Below are 18,902 nucleotides of genomic sequence, written 5' to 3'. Positions count from 1 at the left end.
GCGCAGGCACCCGATGCTCTCCACCTCCTCTTCCGGACCGCGGGGGGGGGGGGAGGAGAAGAGAGCACGCCCGGTGCCGCTGACTCCAGCTGTCCTGCCGCGTTCCGCCCGGGCTGACAGCAAAGGACTCACATTCTTGAAAGCGCGGCTCTCTTAATTTTACCGGGGCAGTGCCGCCCCCGGGAAGCTGGCGCCGTAGGCGACCGCCTACTGCTTCCGCCGGCCCTGTTTAGGCGACCCCTGCGTTTTGGTCGTTCGACCCCCGCCGGGGTCGCGACCCACAGGTTGAGAACCGCTGCTCTAAGACCTCCCTCTGCCTCTGAGGCAATTACATTTCTGGAACATAGCAAATCTGGAGCAGTCGGATATGGTCTGCCGTACCAGTCATTAGTGTATGTGCAGGGGAATTTCCTACTTTCCTTTGGGAGTATGCCTGTGGCATCGGTTTACCACTAGTAAACACTAACAGAATCCTGAAGATAATTTAAAATGTCAGCACCTCAGATTTGCTTTACCTGGATTATCCTGATGTAGCACTATCAGGTCAGAAATGACTTGTTGTTCATATGTAACTTGGGGGGAATCTTGAATGGGCTGGAATCAAAAGTTTTTAGGGATGTTTAGTTTTGAACAAGAGCACAGCAACATGTTTTCAGTATGGTGATTTGAGATCTTGTTTTAGGAATCGAAGCCTCTGACGTCACCAGTCTGCTGGAGCAGTTTGAAGAATCTGAAGGTAGGAGAGCGGTTCACAGGGCCTTTTGGAAAGTCTTGTTGCTGGTGGGATAGCAACCTTCTCTCTTCCACCCTAAATGTCAAATTGTTCGTTAGCTCTCACTATTAATAGGATACTACTAAATAGCTACCATTGGACCCTCAGCTGTCCAGGAATTTTACAATGTGCCCTGTGTGCTGTAACTTGCTCAACATAACATTTAAAAATGTAGTGGGATGACCACCTCTGGAATCTTTAGGACTGCAAATGGCCATTCCCAAGGCTGAAGCCTTGATTGACACTATTACTCCCAAGCTTCAGATTTGTGCTGATTCAGCCTTTTGATGCATAGGACATCCCTCAGTTCATGATACATTTATGTTTAATGATTGACATAAATTTGAGCATAGTTAACATGTATGCTTTGGGCACCCCAGAAACTGGGTCTGTATGTAGTCTGCAAAGTCTAAAATAGGCCATCACTTGGAGAAGGAAGCAGTAGAACCCTGTGACGGGGATTGTGTGTGTGTGTGTGTGTGTGTGTTGTTTTTTTTTTGTCAGCATTCAAGACATAGAAGCATGGAAAATGGCACACAAGGGGACCATCCATCCCATCAAGTCTACCCATTTTCTCAACCTACTTTAATATCACAGACTCTGCTTTTCTATTTATTAAAGGGGCACATGTGTAGCTCTTTCCTTCAGCTCCTTTTGGTCAACTTATTTTAACATTTGGTTTCTTTTCAGCAAAAAAGGAAGTGTGTCATTCACAAAGTCCTGGTGATAAGTTGGCTGTAGGAAACTCTGGGTAAGTGTAGAGAACAGAGGGGAGTTACCCTACAGCTACACAATGACGACCCTGCCATGGGCTGCGGTTTGCTGACTCTTCAAAATATTGCTCCTTCCCGAGGAAGAGCCAGCAGCCTCCTTTGTCTGTAGTTATTGCAGGTCTCTAGCCATCTTCATTGTGTCAGTGGTGATTGACCCTGTTTGGAAGCACATGGCAGACTACCTATGCCAAGGAGACTAAGCTTTGTTAGTGTCCCCAATGTGTCAAGATGGCAATAAAGTTGAATGCTTGCGGGGCCAAACTCTCAAGCTGCTAGGTGCTATTAAGAAGAATACTGCTATGAATGTAGACGTTATGCTGTGCCTGATGTAATTATTTACAGGCCTGCAAGGCTATTGCGCTCAAAAAAATAAAAACACGTGCTCCTGTTTGTGTCATCAAACTTTGTGTAAATTTTAAAGAGAAGGGAGATGGCTCTGAGCACCCCAAAGGTGCCCTGCCTTAACTGACAGCAGCAGAGTCAGAACTAGCCATGGCGTACATTACTATAATTGGGGTTACAGTGCCAGCAGGTATAGCTCAGGTTTCTGCTGCTGGCAGGCGGATCAGAGGGGGATGTCCCTAATACTTAGTGGACTGCATGCCATTATGAATAAAAATAAGGGTGACATTTTGAAACCTTTACAGGTTTACTTAATTTTTTTGTTTGTTTTTGGCAGATTGGAAAACAAAGGGGAGAGAAAACCTTGCAACAAACTACTTGCACCAGAACTGGCCAGTACAGCAGGTAGGTGACCAGGTGGAGAGAAGGCAGGGTTGGGGGATGCATGTGGCCTTATGGTTCCTAATGTGTAGACATTCTTTGGGAGAGGAATGAATGGAGCTTGGTTTAATTAAAAAAAAAAAAAAAAAAAAAGTTGTGTTTGGTCTAGCAACTTTCTTCTGCTCCTTTGTATCTCAGTTGAAACCTGCCATAACTGAGCTTAAGGCACCATAGGCCTTCATGCCACGCACTGCTATTCTTTCTGGATCCTGGCATGGTAGTGCTTTAGAGCCAGCAATTAAGTGTTGGCTGCAGCAAAAAAAGCTCAGATGCCTTCCTCCCCAGGACTGTGCTTACTGCCCATGCAGCATCCCCAGTCCTGCCCAGTTGGAATAGTGGGGAGCTTGGTTGGAGCATCCGAGCTATTTTATGCAAGTTTGAAAGGAGCATCACTGTTCTGTAATCTAGTGGGGGGTTTTTTTCATAGAACACAAATGTGATGAAAAGCAAAGCAAGCTTGTTGATAAAAGTAAAGTTGTGATTTGTTGGCCTTGCACAGATGTTCAGTAAATGTTAACTTTGTTTCTTTGGCTGCACCTTTGAATCTGGATATTGGTTGGTTTTGGACTAATTTTATGTAGTAACATGTGAAAGTAATAATTGTATCAAATAAGCAAACTTTTGAAAGTATCTTTATGCATGCTATCCCAGTTTAAAAGCAGATGTAAAGAAGTTTCTGAATGTGTAGTCAGTATCTGTTGGCATTGGTTTCACTGTTGCAAAAATTCTAATCGCTAGCATGCATTTTAGATGAAAATATAAACAATTCACAAAAAAACCTCACAGGGTCTGCAGTGCTGTGCCATTTCAGTACCCTCTCCCATTCCTCCTAGTGCTGATGGATTCCTGAAAAATATGGCTGTGATATAAAATGAAATTGCTTACCTGTAACAGTTGTTCTCTGAAGACAGCCATTCTCACATATGGGTCATGTTTAGACTGTACTGTATTCTGAGCAGACGGATTCTTCAAAAACTTTCTGGAACAGGAGAGCGCCTTTTACTACCCATATATGGTAATTCCTACACTTCTGCAGCTCTATGGTTCCCCTTAATTACACATTAAAACTGTGACTAGAAGGGGGGAGAACCTCTCAAAATGGGAGAGGAAGTACGTGGGTGACTGAACTGCGATCTTCAGAGAATACCAGCCTAGTCTTTTCTGAAAACAGCTTAGTTCACAAACTGTTCTTTGGTACAGTTTTTGCCCATTCTTCATGGCAGAAAGGCTCAGGCTCTCTTCAGTTGGCTGAAGATTATCGGTGGACTACAGTCTTCGCCTTGCCACAGATTTTCTATTGTATTCAGGTTTGGGTTTTGACTGGGCCACTTGAGGACATTCACTTTCTTCTTGCTGAGCCCCACTCCACTGTTGCTTTTGCTTTGTGCTTAGGATCATTATCCTGCTGAAAGGTGAATCTTTTCCCCAGTCCCAAGTCTGTGTAACAAGTTTTCCTCCAGCTGTGCTTTGCACCATTCTGCTTTCCCTTAATCTCCATAGCCTCCCTGTCACCTCTGCTACAAAGCATCCCTAGAACATAATGCTGCCACCACCATGCTTTATTATAGGGATGGTATTAGTAGGGGTGATGTGCTATTTGCCTTATGCCACACACATCACATCCATCTCATCAGACCACAAAACCTTTTTTCCACATTTATTTTAAGAATTTATATGGGGCGGGTCACGTGATGTGAAAGTGGTTGTGTTGCCTCTTCTCCAAGGGCCCTCTCCTTTCTTTGGCATAATTGGTGGTAAAATATCTTTTTGAGCATTGTTGCTAATGGTGTTTTGTTGCTGAAGGAGCCCGTATGCATTATTGTTGCTAGAGAGCAATTTTCTGTTCAGCCATGTCAACGTGTACGACACTGAAAGAAAGACAGGCGTCCTGGGGCTCTCAAAATGGCTGTCGTGGGTGAAGCTGCACACAGCTGAGGAAATCGAACATTCCTATTCAGATTTAGCTGCAAGAGTAATAGTGCCTCTTGATGGACATCTTACTAAACTTTCAACTCAAATTGATGGCTTAAGTACCTAGTTCACTGATTTTCAGTGGGGACTCACGGAGGCTGAGCATAGAATATCTGTCCTTCAGGACCATGACAATGTTGTGGAAGCTGCAATCATTGATCTTCAGAAAGCCAATAACCTGCTCAGAGAGGTCAATGACTTGGAGAACCACTCTTGTAAGAGAAATCTACATCTGGTTAGGTATACAAGAATCTGTTGAAGAATCTAAACTGGTGGAAATGCTTGAAAAATGACTGATTCATGCTCTTGAATTGAGCACCTAAGGGATGGAAAGAGCACATAAGTTGATTCTGGGATCCCAACCTAACGATAAACCCAGAGTGGTCATTCTTCGTGTACTTAACTTTGGTCATAAAATGGAAATTCTTTCAGCTTACCAGCGATTGCAGTCTTTCTTGTGAGGGACACAAACTACTCATATTTCAGGACTATTTGGCTACAGTGGCAGTGAAGAGATCTTTTACTCCAGAATGTACCCAATTGATTAAGAAGAAACTCTGTGCAACCCTTTTGTTTCCAGCCAAGCTCAGGGTTTTATATCAAGGCAAGATGCTATATTTTGATTATAGCAGTAGATGTGGTTCTAATTTTACAAGAAGTGGTAAATGACTGAACTTATCCCCATAAAGCTCTGTTTACCTAATTGGCTGAGGGTGTCGTATACACGTCCTTGCTTTGCCTCAGAGGGATGGTTCAGACACCAAGATTAGAGAGAGTACTGGCAATTTTTCTTCTTCACCTGCTTATACTCCCCCCCCCCCCCCCCCCCCCCCCCCTCCCGCGAACCTTAGAACACTTTGGGGTTTACTAAAGGGAGAGATAAGGCTTCAGATGTGGATAAGGCCTTGGCTTCAATGGAATACTCTATTCAGTCTAAAAGTAATTACTTATTAGTTTTGATGCCAAGAAGGCTTTTGATAGGGTTGATTGGGTTTATCTATTTGCTGCTTTGTGTACCTATGGCTTTGAAGGCTTTTTTTTTTTTTTACAATACAGAAAACAATTTATTATAATCCTAAAGCAAGGATATTAGTGAATGGTGAATTTTTGGAGCATTTTGTTTTACAAAGAGGCACCCGACAGGAATGTCTGTTGTCCCTCTTTGAATTATCGTTGGACCCCTTTGTTTCTAAAATATTCCACATGGAGTAGGTTTCTTGAATTTCCATGGGGGGGTTGTACTTTTAAAATTGCTGCTTTTGCAGACCATTTACAATATCTCCAAAAGTTTTACTAAATGAACTCTTACTATGGTGCTCAGGCAGGATTGAAGCTGAATCTGGAAAAATCTGAAGTAGTGGTCATGGTCATGCTGGCGATTGGGTGGGAGAGTTCTTAGTGAAGTGGACAACCCATAAAATGAAGTATTTGGCTCCCAGTTGATCTACAATTGTTGCATTCCATCAACGTTACTAAGTTGCAGGATCTCACAAAGGATTCTTTGCAGAAATGGCATCTAGCGATTTTTCTTTAGGAGGAAGGATACAGTTGTTTAAAATAACCATTTTTCCTAAGTTTTTGAGTTGAAGATTATTGCCCCTCTTCATCTTTGCTCTGTTATTCATGCTGGTTCCTCCCAGTTGCCAGACATTTTGAAAACCCATGTTTTGATTTCAACTACAGGGTATCTATCATTGGTAATGTTGGCTTTTTTTTTTTAATTCTATTTTTATTGAAATTTCACATTTTTCACAGAACTCTAAGTTCAGAGAAAATCAGATAAATCAAATAATTAGTAAAGAAAAACATTATTCTGTAGGAATTACACAGATCTGAAAAGTAACAGGAAAATGGGGGGTCCAAGATTACAGTGAGCAGTCATACCAAAAGTAATATCCCTTAAACAATAAAATAAAGCCGTCAAGAGTGCAGCCCATGAACTTAACTGAATGCCGAACCCCTACGGATTTATTTCAGGAATGTGAATCCAGATATGTACGTAACTGCTGAGGATCCAAAAAAATAAATCTTGAATTCTGGTATATTACCATACATTTACATGGAAAGCGTAAAATGAATTTTGCCCCTCCCCCCCCCCCCCCCCCCGTGATATCACTTCATTTCTCATCAGTAGGAATTTTTTCCTCTTTTCTTGAGTGTTCTTAGTAACGTCCGGATATATCCAAACTCTCTGACCATGAAAATTATTGGCTTGATTACGAAGAAAAAAATTTAATACTGAATCTCTCTCTGTATTAAACACAAATGAGACCAATAGCGTAGCTGTAGTCTCTATGATCATTTCTATAGTTAAATCCAGCAATGCCGTAACATTCAAAGATGTTTCTTGCACTCCCTTTTGCAGTTCTTCCTTTTTTCTTTAAACATAGGTAGATAGTATATCATGGAGATAGCAGGAATCCCTTCAGGAAATTTGAGAACGTTAAGATAGCTTTTAAATAAATCACGTGGGGAGACCACTTTCAATCTCAGAAAGTTTAGCACTCTTAAATTTACTCTCCTAATTTTGTTTTCTAAATTTTCCATTTTATTAAAGTAAATACTCTCTGATTTGACAAGATTATTCTGAGTTTCTTCAACCTTTTTGTTCAATTTCTTTTACAGAATTTTCCAGCGTTGAGACCTTAGAGTCCAACTTCTTAGTATTTTGTAAATTTTCTTTTAGAATACCAGTTAAAGCGTTAATAGATTTGTCCATAGAAACAAGTACCTTCCAAATTGCATCTAATGTTGTTATTTGAGGTTTAACCAAAGGCAGGTTGCAAATATGTACCTCTGGTTCAGTTTTTCCCTGCTTCCATAGGGTCCCGTCTAGGTCGTCCTGTTGCTGTGCCTCTACCTCCAAGCCCGTGGAGCCTTGTAAAACAGGGCTCACCGAAGAAGACAATGTTCCCACGTCCCTGCTCGGGGCTGTAGCTCTTTGTGAGGCCGTTTGTTCCTCCAGCCATTCGGCTGATACTTTTCCTGGGTTGTAGAAACTTCCTGACCGTGGTTCCGGGGTAGTCGGCACACCAGGGCTAAGGGATGTTTTCTCCACCTGGGAGCTCGGCGTCTGCTCTGCATTGAGGTCTCCCGTGGCTCCTCCCACCGGTATCTGTTGCATGGGTCCGCCAAACAATGACTTGATTCGCGGCTGTCTAGTGTCAGAATTCGGCATTGAGGTAAGAGAAGATCTTACTTTTGCCTTCCTTTTTGTATGAGGCATTTCCAGGCAAAAAGTAATAGGAAATAAGGCAACTTTCAAAAAATGGAGCGAGGTTGATTGCGACCACTCTATACGGCAGCCATCTTGGACCTGTAATGTTGCGTTACAACCAGGTATTGAAAGGAAAAATTTTGCTGACTGGGCCCAGCTGGAATTTCAGTGTTTGCCCATATTTTAGACAACACTGGAAAGATGTTGAATCTTTACAACAGAAAATGGGGATTACAGCAGTTAGATATCCTTAGTTATCTACAACTTAGACAATATGTTCTATCATTGAAACCAGAAGATCTTGTGGTGAAAGGGTGGGAGGTATTTCTGGATTGATTTGATTTAGAAGACCCAGGCAGACACCCTATCCTCCTTTTCATAAGTCTCTCTGAACTGTTACTCATTGTTTAGAGGATTTATGGGCTAGATGGAATCAGGAATTGATAAGTGTGTACTTTCATCTTTTATTGCTTGGTTTGGGTATATATAACAAAGATCACACAAAACATGCAGATGCGTGAAACATAAATATAAAATTTTGTCTAGGACCTATATATCGCAGTGACGGGCATGACTTGTGGGTGTAACAGATTCTGTTTTATGTATTACATGCAACATAATGCCTGGTACACTTGGACATTCCCTGTAATCTTGTCTCCATTCAGTTTTTCTGGAAGCAAATATATCAATCTGTTGAAAATATTCTTTCTATAAGATTGTCTTTTTCTGTTCAAATCGCAATCTTTGGGTCTATGAATATAGCAGAACTTGTGGGTTTCCAAATTTTCCATTGGAGGTGATATATGCAAATTCATTGTTGAGATCCTAAAAACCTGGCCTGTTTGTGGCTCTCGAGGATCAGAGCTGGCCACCCCTCCTTTAGTTTGTCTATTTATACTATTACTTCTTCAAAGTTCACCAGTTGATATACACTGCATTGTAAAGTGTTTCTTGCTAAAACTACTATTCTTCATCACTGGAGACAGGAGATAGATCCCCCTTTTATGTTCTGGAGAAATGCTATGCATCATCTTACTTTTGGGGTTACTGGTTGGGAGGAAGAGCTCCCCTAGAGGAAAAAAGAAAGCATTGGACACTTGGATATCTTACCTAGATTCTTTTTCACTATGTGCCAGAAGTATGATTTTGAATACTTATTGATTTCTTAGTGGGTCAGTTACATACATCATGGCTTTTTGTTATATGTACTGGGAATGGGGATGGAAAATGGGAAGATCATACCAACTTACATTAACAGGTACTTTGCACATGGTTGGTGAGCTCAGAGCCAAATCTTTCAGTCTACGCTTTTTTTTTTTTTTTTTGGTTAAACTTTAATAAACAGATTTAAACATAAAAATATATATGCCACGAATGCAGAGTCCCCCATGTGTGTTGTTTTTTTTGCAAACGCTGTGTGACACACTAGTGTGGCTGTTACTTTGTATTACCTGGTGGAAATAACACGCACACTGAGAGATAATGACAAATAGCAAATGTTGCTTACCTGTAACAGGTGTTTTCGCAGGACAGCAGGATGTTAGTCCTCACATATGGGTGACATAATCAGGATGGAGCCCAATCACGGAAAACTTCTGTCAAAATTTCCAGAACTGACTGGCCCCTACTGGGCATGCCCAGCATGGCACCAACTCTGCAGCCAGCAGGGGTCCCCCTTCAGTCTTATTTGAAAGCTACAGGCAGTGCCGAAAAATAAAATAACAAAACGTTACGAACCCAATACTGCGGGGCGGTGGGCGGGTTTCATGAGGACTAACATCCTGCTTGTCCTGTGAGAACACCTGTTACAGGTAAGCAACATTTGCTTTCTCACAGGACAAGCAGGATGGTAGTCCTCACATATGGGTGAGTACCGAGCTGAGGATGTCCGAACATGCACCAAATGTACCCAACGGCGTGCAACAGGCACAACAACTGGGGTGGAATTTGGTAGAGGGCATCCTGAACCCCACCGGGCAGGCGGAAGGGTGTTGGTACGTCACGTTGGAAATACGTTACGCAGGACAGACGGGCCGAAAATGGAATCTTGTCTTCCGGCTTTGTCCAAGCAATAGTGGGCTGCGAAGGTATGGAGAGAGAGCTCCAGGTGGCAGCCCTGCAAATGTCAGTGCTACTGAAGTCGCCATGGCCCTCACAGAGTGTGCTTTAACACGGTCTTGAAAAGGAATGCCTGCTTGCTGGTAGCAAGAAGATATGCAGTCCATCAACCAGGAGGAGAGAGTCTGCTTACCCACAGGTTGCCCTAATTTGTTGGGATGGAAAGAGACTAATAATTGAGTGCTCTTCCTGTGGGCAGCTGTACGGTCTAAATAAAGCTAGAGTTTGTTTACAGTCAAGGGTATGCAGAGCCTGTTCCCCTGGATTGGAATGGGGCCTGGGAAAAAAGGTAGATAGTATGATGGATTGATTAATGTGAAACTCCGAAACTACCTTGGGTAAAAAGTTAGGGTGAGTGCGGAGTATCGCCCGGTCCTGCAGAAGTTTACTGTAAGGCGGATAGGTAACTAGAGCCTGTAACTCACTAACCCTGCGAGCTGAAGTGATAGCTAAAAGGAAAATCACTTTCAATGTGAGATATTTTAGATCACAGGAGTGAAGAGGCTCGAATGGTGGTTTCATGAGCAGACCAAGAACCAGATTAAGGTCCCAAGAAGGGGCCGGAGGACGTAAAGGTGACTTGATATGGAGCAAGCCCTTTAAAAATGGTGTTACGAGGGGTTGTACTGATATAGGGACATCTCCGACACCTTTATGGAAGGTGGCTACCGCACTGACATGCATTCGGATGGAAGAGGTTTTTAGACCTGACTCTGACAAATGCCAGTGATAGTCCAAAAACCTTGGGACTGGACAGGAAAAGGGATCAAGGGACTGCGAAGTGCACCATGATGTGTACCTCTTCCATTTATAGGAATAAGATTTTCTTGTGGAAGGCTTCCGTGAAGCAATCAGGACACGAGAAACTGAATCTGAAAGGTTAAGTGGTTGAAGGATTAACCTTTCAACATCCATGCCGTCAGGGACAAGGCCTGAAGATTGGGATGGCGTAGGCATCCGTCGTTTTGAGTGATCAGACGCGGGTCCGTTCCCAAGGGAATGTGCCTGCGGATGGAGAGATCCTGGAGTATGGGAAACCACACTCGGCGTGGCCAGTGAGGTGCTATCAGGATCATGGTTCCTTTGTCCTGACGTAGCTTCACAAGAGTCTTCGAAAGAAGAGGAAGTGGAGGGAATGCATAGAGCAGACCGGTTGCCCACGAGAGGGAGAATGCATCTCTGAGCTGAGAGCGCTCGCTCTGAATGAGGGAGCAGTAATTGTCCACCTTGTGGTTCTGAGGGGACGCAAAAAGGTCTGTCTGGGGGTATCCCCATTGGTGAAAGATTGAGTTCGCTACCGAGGGGTTGAGAGACCACTCATGTGGTTGGAAGATGCGACTCAGTTTGTCTGCCAAGACATTGTCCACTCCCCGGCAAGTAGGTGGCCCTGAGGTACATCGAGTGGGAGAGCGCTTCCGCCCAAATCTGCGCAGCTTCCTGACACAGAAGGAAGGAGCCTGTGCCTCCCTGCTTGTTGATGTACCAAATGGCCACCTGGTTGTCCGTCTGAATCAGGATGACGTGATTTGACAGGCGTTCCTGAAAAGCCCTGAGAGCATATCGCATTGCTCGAAGTTCTAGGAAGTTTATTTGATGTTTGGCTTCCCCTGGAGACCAAGACCCTTGTGTCTGTAGATTGTCCACGAGGGCTCCCCACCCGAGGTTGAAAGCGTCGGTGGTGAGAATGAGTTGAGGATCTGGCACCTGAAAGGGCAGTCCCTGGAGGAGATAGTTGTGATCTTTCCACCAGGTGAGAGACAGAGTGAGTCGGTGATGTGGACAATGGTCGACAGAGGCTGAAGAGCTTGATTCCATTGTGACCTCAGAGTCCAATGCATGAGCCTCATGGCCAGGCGGGCCATTGGTGTGACATGGACTGAGGACGCCATGTGTCCTAAAAGGATGAAGAATTGGCGAGCTGTTGCTGTATGATGAGACAGCAACTGGTGAGCGAGAGACATGAGGGTTAGCGATCGTTTTTTAGGTAGAAAGGCTTTTGCCTGCAAGGTGTCCAAGTCTGCCCCAATGAATGACAAGATTTGAGATGGGACTAAATAGGATTTTTCGTAATTGACGAGAAATCCTAGAGAAATTAAGAGTGTGTAGGGTCAAATCGAGGGATGACAGAGTGGCTCGCTGGGTTGGAGCCCTGATTAACCAGTCGTCCAGATAAGGGTAGACGTGAACACCTTCTTCTTTCCTGAGAGAAGCTGCGACAACCACGAGACATTTGGTAAAGACTCGTGGTGCCAATGCTAGTCCGAACGGAAGCACGCGGTATTGATAGTGCTTTGGGCCTACTAGAAACCTGAGGTACTTGCGATGAGCTGGAGCTATCGCAATGTGTGTATGCGTCCTGAAGGTCTAGAGAGCAGAGCCAGTCTCCTCTTTGCAGAAGAGGTAGAAGCGAGCCCAAGGTTACCATCTTGAACTTTTCTCGCTGTAGGTACTTGTTGAAAGCACGTAGGTCCAGAATTGGACGAACTCCCCCGGATTTTTTGGGGATCAAAAAGTATCGGGAATAGAACCCTAGGTCTTGCTGCGAGAGAGGGATGGGTTCTGTTGCTCTTAACTGGAGAAGAAGGGAAACCTCCTGCTCCAGAAGGACAGAATGGTCAGATACTATCCATGCTTGCAGAGGTGGTGAGTCCAGTGGAAGAGCAAGAAAGTTTAGGTGGTAACCCTGAGCAATGATTGCTAGCACCCACTGGTCGGTTGTGATTGATTGCCACATGCTGTGACAGTGGCACAATCGACCTCCCAGTGAACCTGAAGCAGGCCCTGGCTGGGGAGCTGCATGTGGCTTTTGCTTCTGGGTCTGGCAAGGCTGAGGTTTTTGGGAAGGCCTTGTAGTTTGGGACCTTGCTGGTGGAGGATAGTACTTTCTTGGATGGAAGAATGACTTCTTAGAGTCCTTCCTAAAGGGCTGTCTTGAGAGGAAGTCGGAAGGTATCGATGAGAGCTGTTTAAGGGTCTCATGATGGTCCTTTAATTCAGCAACTATTTGCTGGATCTGTTCACCGAACAGATTGTCTCCTACACATGGCAGGTCAGACAGCCTGTCTTGTACTTCTGGCCGAAAGTCAGAAGATTTGAGCCAGGCCCATCGTCTTGCTGAAATGGCAGCTGCAGAAACTCTAGTAGAGGTGTCGAAGATATCATAAGCTGTTCTTATCTCATGCTTTCCTGCCTCAAACCCCTTGTTGACAAGGATTTGAAGCTGTTCTTGGAATTGATCAGGCAGGGTTTCAGAGAAGTCCTGTATCTGCTTGAAAATGACTCTATTGTATTGGGTCATATACAGCTGGTAAGCAGCAATTCTGGAGATGAGCATGGCCCCTTGGAACACTCGTTGACCAATATTGTCTAGGAACTTGTGTTCCTTAACAGGAGGGGTAGATGAGTGAGGCTTCGTCCTTTTTGCTTTCTTTTGAGCTGATTCTACCACAACTGGTGGTAGAATCATCCTAGGTGATTAGAATCATCCTAGGTGATTTCAACTGGTGGTGATTAGAATCATCCTAGGTGATTTCAACTGGTGGTAGAATCATCCTAGGTGGTAGAATCATCCTAGGTAATTTCAATTTACACGTTGATAACCCCAACCCATCACCTAACTGTGAAACACTACTCACAGCCTTCTCAGCGCTAGGCTTCACTCAATTAGTCGTCAAACCTACCCACAAAGCCGGCCACACGTTAGACCTGATCTTCGTTAACGCTGCCATCAAGCCCCTATCTATCCCAAATTGCACTAAGGTCCCTGGTCAGATCACTACCTCATAACAACTTCATTCTCTATAAAAGATACTAGCCCGGCTTGCATTCCTTCGCCCTCCTTCACTTACAGGAAAACTTGCTCCCCAGAAGACCTCAACAATCACCTATCACCACAATTACACCAACTGGACCTTACAGATCCGAACTCAGCACTTCGATCATGGAATACCATCACCGAAACTATAGCTAACAAGTATTGCCCTACAATTACAAAAAAACCACACCAGAATTCTTCCAAATGACAGCCCTGGTTCTCCTCAGAACTAAGAAAGCTCAAACTCCAACTAAGACAAAATGAGGCTAAATGGCGCAAAAACCCAGGAACCAACACCCTTTCAATCTACAAATCATCACTGCACCAATACAAATCAAGCACCTTAAGATCCAAGAGGGACTACTACGCCTCGAAGATACACGACCTCGTATTCGATGCTAAAGCCCTCTTCAGCTATGTAGCCAACCTCACACAATTAAACCAACCAGAGATTGCACATGACCAAGCTCAATCAAAAGCGGAAGAATTAGCTCTATTCTTCAGCAACAAAATCAACAATCTTCTAGCTCAGTTCCCCACTAACCCCATTGATCCACCAACCACTCCCCAACCCTCAATCAACTACACTCGGTTAGAAGAACTTGATGCAGCTTCATCCATTGAAATCCAAGGAATTCTAAGGAAAATGAAACCTTCCTCTCACCCTTCAGATCACATCCCAACTAAACTACTTCTCTCAATTCCAGACTCTATCTCCAAAACACTGGCAGATATCATAAATTGCTCCCTCACACAAGGATTCTACCCTGACAACCTTAAACTAGCCTCACTTAAACCCCTTCTCAAAAAACCAAATCTTGACCCTATTGATCCGAACAACTTCAGACCGATAGCTAACCTCCCCTTCATAGCCAAGATAATGGAAAAATTGGTAAACTCTCGACTCTCTAACTACCTTGAAGACAACAACCTACTATTCCCATCACAATACGGTTTCGGTAAAACCTTAAGCACGGAAGCCCTCCTCATCTCTATGACTGACCACATCATCCTAGGCTTAGACAAAGGACAAGCCTTCCTTCTGATCCTACTCGACCTGTCGTCTGCATTTGACACGGTCAATCACTCCCTTCTCATCAACCAACTAACAGCCATAGGTATTTCAGGCACTGCCCTGTCATGGTTCAGAACCTTCCTCAGCAACAGAGGATACAAGGTGAAGATTCATAATAAAGAATCCTCTCTTCACCCCGTGTCAGTAGGAGTCCTTCAGGGCTCTTCCCTGTCTCCTACCTTGTTTAACATTTATCTATTACCCTTATGTAAACTTCTCACTGACCTCAATCTCAAACACTTCCTCTACGCTGACGATATTCAGGTCCTGATCCCCATCAAGGAGTCGCTCGCAAAAACACTGGCTCACTGGGAAACCTGCCTCCAAAATATCAAACAGCTTCTCACAAGTCTCAACCTGATTCTAAATTCATCAAAAACAGAACTTCTACTCATCACACCAGAAAACAGTTCCCTCACACACACTCATCCTACCTTACCAAATACTACACAAGTGAGAGACCTAGGAGTTCTAATTGACAATCACCTAAACCTGAAAGCTAACATCAACAAAACCACCAGAGACTGCTTTTATAAGCTCCAAGTGCTGAAAAGAATAAGACCTCTGTTCCACACACATGACTTTAGAACAATTCTACAATCAATCATTTTTGCAAAGCTGGACTATTGTAATACCATCATGCTTGGTCTCCCCTCTTCACACACCAAGCCACTGCAAATGGTCCAAAATGCCTCCGCTCGTATACTCACGAACACCAGGAGAAGAGAACACATAACCCCTATCCTGATGGGCCTCCACTGGCTGCCCATCCACTTCAGAATAATCTACAAGGCCATTCTCACCATATTCAAAAATATCCACCAATTAGCCCCAATCGATCTCCATATCCCCCTCAGACTACACCACTCTACAAGACCGACAAGAGATGCTTACAAGGGATCACTTCAAGTACCTTCAACCAAAACCACCAGACACATCACGCTAAGAGATCGGGCCTTCTCCACAGCCGGTCCAACTTTATGGAATTCCATTCCCCCGGATCTTAGAATGGAACCTAGCATCTCAACCTTCAAGAAAAGACTCAAGACGTGGTTGTTCACGCAAGCCTTTCCTAACTCCAATATCATTTAACTCCCTTCAATCATCATGCTTCGCTAGTTATAGCATTAATAACCACCTCTTACAATGTTATCATTTACATATATAATTATCTGATCTTCTTTTTCCTTCTTAATCCAAGTTATTGTTTCCCTGTTACATGTAACTGCTTTTCTGCACTATTGTTCAAATTGTAAAGTTTATTATATTGTGCACCCCTGTTCCTTGTGAACCAGCATGATGGGACTTCTGTCTTGAATGTTGGTATATAAAAAAACTTAAATAAATAAATAAAATAAATAAACTGATTGGTAGTCGAGCTGAGATTTTTAAAAGCCGAGGGCTGACTGTACTAAATAGGTAGTGTCAGCTTTTCTATGGACTGGGGCAATGGATCCAGGGTTTTCCCAGTTCTTTTTGAGGAGGTCAAGAAGAACTTGATGAATGGGAATAGAAGTGATCACTTTAGGGGCATCCAGGAATTGAAGCTCCATCATCTGGTGCCTATCATCCTGCTCAGTCTGAAGCTGAAAAGGGACCAGCTCAGACATTTCCTTCACAAAATTGATGAAAGAAAGGTCCTCTGGAGGAGAACGCTTTCTACTTTCAGTAGGAGAGGGAGGTGAAGGTAGGTCATCGGTGTCTGTGGAAGTATCATCACCCCAGGTGTCATAAGGATCAGCAGACTGACCTGTAGGACGAGAAGGGGGTTGAATACCTGAAGGCCCCGGCTGAGGCTCTGAGAAAATTGAAGGAATCGCCGGGGGCACCGTGGACAGCCTGGAAGGCAATCGGTGCTGGTATCGATGGCGCTGATGTGCGTATCGCCCCCGATGAATGAATCGGTGGCGAGGGACGAATTGGCATCGATGGCTGAGGCAATACTCCCGAAGGAGGAATGCGGAATGGTGTTTCTCCTCCCGATGAAGCTGTCAAAGGGGAGTGCACCGGAGCCATCAGAGACCCGGGAATCACCGGTGGAAGGGCGGTCATGAGCACCTTCATCCGGGATAACAGCGGTGCCAGCGCTGCTGCAATCGGGTCGGTGACCGGTTCCTCTCTCGGTGCTGGTGTTGGAGGAACCTGCAGCCATTGCATCGCCTTGTTGACGGCCTCCTGGACCAGCTGGTCCAGTTCTTCCCAGAGATCTGGAACAAGCAGCCCCGGCTCCGTGACGGAAGAGGGAGGCGGAAGCACAGTCGGAGGGACCACCTTTACAGGCGGAATCGTGACTCCCAAACCCCGATCGGGTGAGGGTGGCCTCGATGTCCCGGTCGCAGTAATGGTCGGTGCCATTCCTGGACGGGGCTTCTTCGATAGTGGCTCGGACGGTGACGAGGTCGATGATTTTGCTCCCTTGACGGTCCGAGACTTACGATGCCGATGGCGATGTTTCTCCCTACGATCCCCTCTATCTTGAGGGGGAGTAACGGGAGTCAATGGCCGTGAAGACGTCTGTTGCGGACGGTCACCGGATGGAGGTCGATGCTGGTGAGACTTCAATGGTGCCTGTTCCGATGATGTCGATGCGATGGATGGCGTCGGGGTGTGAGCATGGAAGAGGAGTCCCATCTTCTCCATTCTGGCTTTGCGACCTTTTGGTGTCAGGAGGGCACATTTTGGTGCAAGTCAGGACATCATGCTTACGGCTTAAACACATTACACAGACTCCATGAGGGTCTGTGATAGACATGGTACGAGTACAGTCCGGGCACAGACGAAACACAGACGCCATGGACATAGAAAAAAATCGAGCCTCGGTATGGTCGACGGCCAGTAGGCCGCGAGGGCCAAACTAGACGGTAATCGACGAAAGACGATCAAAAAACTTACCGGAGTACCGCGGCCTGAGAAAGTTAGAGGAGGGGACCCCTGTGGGGCAAATTAAGTTTGTTTAACTCCGTGAGGAAAATTCCTGTCAGGAATCTCTTCAGAGCTCCTAAACCACGAGGCTACTGCTGCGCGGGAAAAAAGAAGACTGAAGGGGGACCCCTGCTGGCTGCGGAGTTGGTGCCATGCTGGGCATGCCCAGTAGGGGCCAGTCAAAGTTCTGGAAACTTTGACAGAAGTTTTCCGTGATTGGGCTCCATCCTGATGAGGTCACCCATATGTGAGGACTACCATCCTGCTGTCCTGTGAGAAAAGTATATACAATTGTGCTCAAAAGTGTACAGAACCCTGGCAGAATTTATAAGATGTGTAGCATTTTAAGAAAATGAATGATCAGACAAAACACAACTGTTGTTTTTAATATGTTTCAAGTTAAACTATTATGTATCATAGAATAGCACAATCATTAAACCATAGCAATAAAGGAAATAATGAAATGGGCCTGTTCAAAAGTTTTGCATACCCTTAGTTTTTAATATTGTATATTGCCCCCTTTTGCATCAATGACAGCTTGCAGTTTTTTTTTTTGTGATGGTTGTGAATGAGGCCCTTTATTTTCTTATGTAGTAAAGCTTGCCCATTCCTCTTAGCAAAAAGCCTCCAGATCCTGCAAATTCTTTGGTTGTCTAGCCTGAACTGCATGTTTGAGTTCTCACCAAAGTGGCTCAATGATGTTGAGATCAGGAGACTGTGATGGCCACTCCAGAACCTTCAGTGCCAGCATTCCAAGCATGTTTAAAACTGGTAGGACGCAGCTTCCTGCCTGCTGATTTCATGCAGTGAGCAACTAGAGCTGCTTCTCCTCCTGACTTTGTAGCCACTAGAGAAATGCTGTGCAGTGGGGCACACATGCATCTTAGAGGAAACATTACTGTTGAGCTCAGTGCCAGGACCTCAATTTGCCTGTCCATCTTCATCTTGAAGATTGTCAAGGACAATACTGGGGATGATTTTGTAGGGGAGTTAACATCTTCCATAACTCTGGAGGCCACTGGGACCAGTGCAGCATTGTCTGAGCTTGTCTCCAAAAATGGCTCCTTTGAATGTTACAGAAACTTCTGACTCTTGAAATTGTGTTTCAGAGATACCTGCTTCAAAGTCTCTGCTTCAGACTTAGGCGCTGAATGCAGTCATGTGACCTATACGTGAAAGACTGAACTGTGGTCTTCAAAGAACCACCTGCTCCCATATAGTTACATATGCTTTATTCTTTCAAATTATTTCAACTGGAAAAACTTTAGACTTAAGTATTACTGCCAAATGACTATTTGCCTTGGGATGATTCTAATATGCCAAATACAAATATTCCTCTTTATAACAAGCTGACAATCAACTATTTCTTAAAAGGTTTGTAGCAAAATTTGACTGACATGATTGGTGATTAGTTAGTTTGACCTAATGAAACTGTGTTCTTTTTTTATGAGACTAAT

At 44.5% G+C, this 18,902-nt stretch overlaps 1 protein-coding gene across 3 annotated transcripts in view; it reads left to right on the top strand.

Annotated features, from left to right (window-relative positions):
- The window catches only part of PPRC1 (PPARG related coactivator 1), a 139,015-nt gene that overhangs the window by 77,925 nt on the left and 42,188 nt on the right, over positions 1-18,902 (top strand). For all 3 annotated transcript variants that reach the window (XM_029610180.1, XM_029610179.1, XM_029610178.1), the window contains 3 exons: positions 683-736; positions 1,463-1,523; positions 2,225-2,292. In XM_029610180.1, the coding sequence (XP_029466040.1) occupies positions 683-736; positions 1,463-1,523; positions 2,225-2,292 (183 nt within the window). The remainder of the gene's footprint in view (positions 1-682; positions 737-1,462; positions 1,524-2,224; positions 2,293-18,902) is intronic.

This window comes from Rhinatrema bivittatum, chromosome 7 (genome assembly GCF_901001135.1).
Source record: "Rhinatrema bivittatum chromosome 7, aRhiBiv1.1, whole genome shotgun sequence".
Taxonomy (NCBI): Eukaryota; Metazoa; Chordata; class Amphibia; order Gymnophiona; family Rhinatrematidae; genus Rhinatrema; species Rhinatrema bivittatum.
Note: the sequence above shows the minus strand (reverse complement) of the source record. Positions and strands in the feature narration are given on the sequence as shown.